Below are 4,183 nucleotides of genomic sequence, written 5' to 3'. Positions count from 1 at the left end.
GATAGCTGACCCCTGTCCTGGGACGGGAGGGCTGTGGCGGCTGCTCTGCTCAGTCTACCTGGGGGCAGGAGCTCAGGCTCCCCCTTTTCCTTCTTTCTCCCCCCCTTTTCCTTCTTTCTCCCCCCCACCAGCATCCCCAGCTCAGGGCCACCCTGCTCCCTTCCTCCCTCCCACCACCCCCTTTTTCAGCAGCAGCCCCGAAAAGGAAGAATGCACTTTTAAAAGGCAGAATGCATATCAGAAGGTAGAGTTTCTCACTGAGCAAGAGCGAGAAGCTGTCAAAAGGTCTCCTCCACCAGCTCTCCCCCCGCAGGAGCTGCCTCGGCCGCGCTGCCCCAGCCCCTGCGGTTGTGGCACGTCCGTGGTGCTCAGCCGAGCTCGGAGACGTTCCCGCTGCGCCGAGTCGTTCTCCGCAGCGGCTGCTCCTCCGAGCTGGCAGGAGAAGAGGGATCAGGTGGCTCCCGGGTTCCCGCCCCCGGCCCCCGTGTCGCTCTCCTGCCCGCGGCTCCGGCACCATCCTGCCCCACCGGTTGGATGTCCCCTGCCCCACCGGTTGGATGTCCCCTGCCCCAGGGGTGACAGGAGCCAAAGCCCTGCCTTGGCTCCCCCCTGCCTGCCCCTCCTGGTCCCCGTGCAGGCAGGGAGCTGCTCCTTGCGAGGGTCCCACTGGTGGTGGTGGGGGGGCTGTGGGGCAGCAGTGGGGTTTGTCCTCCCCCATCTCTGTCTCTCCCTTCTCCAGGCCTGTCCGGGAACCCCACCGACCTGGAGAAGAGGCGGCAGGTCTTCGGCCAGAATTTCATTCCTCCCAAAAAGGCCAAGACGTTCCTGCAGTTAGTGTGGGAGGCACTCCAGGACGTCACGCTGATCATCTTGGAAATCGCAGCCATAATCTCCTTGGGCCTGTCCTTCTACCACCCTCCGGGCGGTGACAATGAACGTGAGTCCCTGGGGGCCCTGCTGCGTGGTGGGGTACCTGGTGGGGGACCCACGCGAGCTGCCGTGCCCAGCCGGCGCGGGAGCAGGGCTTGGGGACAAGTGCTGTCTCTGGAAGGTCACCTCATGAGTCCGTCCACCCTGGTGCAGATGGAGCTGCGAGCTGCTTCTGCCCACCCGTTAGGTGGTGGCTTCTCCCCATCCTTGGGGTCCTTGGCATGGTTCCATCCAGGGACCCGCACTGGTGGCTGTGGCTGGGCACAGCCGACACCGTGGCATGGCTCAGAGCTGCTCCCCCAAAGGATGCTCGAAGCTCCGCTGGCTCCCCAAGTCCCATGGGGCTTCTCTTTTGGTTTGGGCATGGAGGGACAAGGCTGTCTGTCACCTGGTACCTCCTCCCGACCAGAGAGTGCTCCTCCCAGTCATGATGCCCCACGAGCAACAGCGGTGGGCAAGTTTCTCCTCCCCGGCCCTGGATCTCTGTATGGTTGGAGGGGTGGAGCAGGGGCAGGGATCCGGAGATGCAAGGAGACGGTGACTCAGGCGAGGGTCATGCATTCGAGAGAGGGTTGGGTGCTGCAACTGGAAATAGAAGCCAGTTGTCCCGGCTCCCTCAGCCCAACCTCTGCCAAAAATGAAAAGTGAAAAAAAAGAGGAGGTAAAAAAAAAAAAAAAAAAAAAAAAAAAAAAAAAAAAAAAAAAAAAAAAAAAAAAAAAAAAAAAAAAACCTAAAACAAAAACCAAACCCACAACCAAATGCCTCCAGGGATGTAAAAACCCTCTCCTGAGAGCAGGGGAAGCCCTTGGACCAGCTCAGGGAGGAGGAGGGAGGAGTGACTGTCTTCCAGCTCTGCTCTGAGCGTGTTACTCAGAGGGAAGCGGGTGTCTTGCGCAAATGATTTTTCTCCTCCAACTGCAGTGTGCGGCCAGTCGGCAGGCGGCGTGGAGGACGAGGGCGAGTCACAGGCCGGCTGGATCGAGGGGGCGGCTATCTTGTTTTCGGTGATCATTGTGGTGCTGGTGACCGCCTTCAATGACTGGAGCAAGGAGAAACAATTCCGGGGCCTCCAGAGCCGCATCGAGCAGGAACAGAAGTTCACGGTCATCCGCAAGGGGCAGGTGATTCAGATCCCGGTGGCCGAGATCGTGGTGGGAGACATCGCGCAGATCAAGTACGGTGAGTGGAGGCGGCGGTGGCTGGGGTCTGTCCCTCCATCTCAGGAGCCTGGCGGTTCCTCCTCTCTGCTTTGCCAGCCCTTTTGCCTTGAGGGGAAGCGTTGGCTCCTCCAGTTACTCTCTTTTGCAGCGTGCTGTGGTCAAGAGCGATGGGAGATGCTCCCATGCAGGTGATGGAGCTCCACTCACCTTGCTGCTTGCCAGCCTGGAGTTGGGCTGGCAGAGCTAAACCAGGCTCTGCACACAGCTTTGGGTTGCTGTACCAACATGCTGGTCTCCAAAAATGATTCATTTTCACAACCACGTCCTTCTTGGTGAACATCTCCTTAGCAAGGAGATGTAGCCCTTGGGCTGAGCCAGGTCCTGCTCCTTGTTTACCAGAGGGTATGCTCAGCTCCTGTCAGGAAGGAGATTGGTCCAACGTGGTGTTCATTTTCACATAGGGCTTTTTCCTTCCTCGGCAGGTGGATGACAGGATCGTGTAATGGTTTGGATGTCGCAGGAAGCTTTGGGAAGGATGTGGTGTTGATTCAGTAAAACCAGATGGGGGAAGCACTGATTGAGCAAACGTTCTCGCAACGGATGCTTTTGTACATCAGTGAAGATTTTGGAGCTATTGAATATCATCTTATAATACCCATCTGTCTTATAATACCCATCTGTTGCTTCTCCTCCCTCTAGATTTGGTCTGAGACTGAGTTTTGAGTCCTTTTGCTGAGACATGAAGCCTCCTCCCGGGATGAGGCGGGCAGGGGTGACCTGTGGCTGCCCGGGCTGGGGCTCACCCTGCTCTTTGCTCCTCTCCTAGGTGACCTCTTGCCAGCAGACGGGATCCTGATCCAAGGCAATGACCTGAAAATAGATGAGAGTTCGCTGACCGGGGAGTCAGACCAAGTCAAGAAATCGCTGGATAAAGACCCCATGCTGCTGTCGGGTGAGGATCGCGAGCGGCTCTTGCGTGGTCGCTGCAGGGCTGGGCTGGGTTTGTGCCGTGATGGAGACGTGGGTGCTCCCGAGCCCTGCGTCCCGGTGTTGTGGAGGAGATGGGAATGGTGTGCCAGTGTCCTGTCTCACCGTGGCCTTCCTGCTGTGCCAGGTACCCACGTGATGGAGGGCTCCGGCAGGATGGTGGTGACGGCTGTGGGTATCAACTCCCAGACCGGAATCATCTTCACTCTCTTGGGTGCGGGAGAAGGAGATGAGGAAAAGAAGGTGAAGAAAGGTGAGGAGATCCACTGAACCTGCTTTTTCCCCTCCTTTTGCCTTTCTCCCTTTCCTGGGAAGCATCCACCAGTGTGTGACAAGCTACACCCACATCCGTGGGACGCGGTTGTGTGTTAGTGCCGGTGACCCAGGCAGGTACGGTGAGCTCTCGAGGCGATGGGGGGGATCCCCCCCTGCAGCCCCTTCGCCCGCAGCCCGGGGATCGTGCTGCCTGAGGAAAGCCCCCCATGCACCCAGACCTCTGCTCGCCAGCTCTTTCGGACACGGCTCCAACTCTCTCTTCTCCAGCCTGGAATTGCAGGGTGGGGGGGGTCAAGGCTCAGAGGGAAAGGTGGCCGATAGTGATGCCCTGCGGTGCCGTGGCACGGTGCTCATTGCCCGCCCTGCGGTGGGAAGGTGAGTCCTGGGTGTCTGCAGGATGTTGGTAGCCCATCCAGAACCTTGAGGACTTTGCTGAAGATCTCTGCTGGCGTCCCCTGAGCTCCCTGGGGAAGGAGGCGAGGTGCAGAGGATGGCAAGAGGGAGAGGAGGGCTTGCGTGCCGGGGGACGGAGGGTAGGAGAGCAGCCAGGCGGGCTGAGGTGTTCCAAATCATGCTGGAGCTCGAATGCTCCCCTGCCTCGGCTCTCCATCTTGCTGCTCCGTGCCAGCTCCCATACCAGCTTTAAAGCCAGCATCGGTACAAGCCAGGCTTGGGAAGCTCCTGCTCTCCCCCATGTCCCCGCACCCCTCTTCAGCAGGTCTGGGCTCACTGGGAGCAGCTGCGAGGAGCTGGCAGGAGCGAGCCACCGGCTGGCATCGCAAGCGTCCCTGCGCCGGGGAGCCCTTCCCGGGAGGCGATGCCAGGCGGG

General features: G+C 59.4%; 1 protein-coding gene across 2 annotated transcripts in view; it reads left to right on the top strand.

The window, feature by feature from the left end:
* The window catches only part of ATP2B4 (ATPase, Ca++ transporting, plasma membrane 4), a 28,584-nt gene that overhangs the window by 5,366 nt on the left and 19,035 nt on the right, over window positions 1-4,183 (top strand). For both annotated transcript variants that reach the window (XM_009888231.1, XM_009888232.1), the window contains exons 2-5: window positions 740-937; window positions 1,853-2,110; window positions 2,918-3,043; window positions 3,206-3,331. In XM_009888231.1, coding sequence (XP_009886533.1) covers window positions 740-937; window positions 1,853-2,110; window positions 2,918-3,043; window positions 3,206-3,331 — 708 coding nt within the window. The remainder of the gene's footprint in view (window positions 1-739; window positions 938-1,852; window positions 2,111-2,917; window positions 3,044-3,205; window positions 3,332-4,183) is intronic.

Source organism: Charadrius vociferus, unplaced genomic scaffold, assembly GCF_000708025.1.
Source record: "Charadrius vociferus isolate BGI_N301 unplaced genomic scaffold, ASM70802v2 scaffold266, whole genome shotgun sequence".
Taxonomy (NCBI): Eukaryota; Metazoa; Chordata; class Aves; order Charadriiformes; family Charadriidae; genus Charadrius; species Charadrius vociferus.
This window is presented reverse-complemented; position numbering and strand designations above follow the sequence as displayed.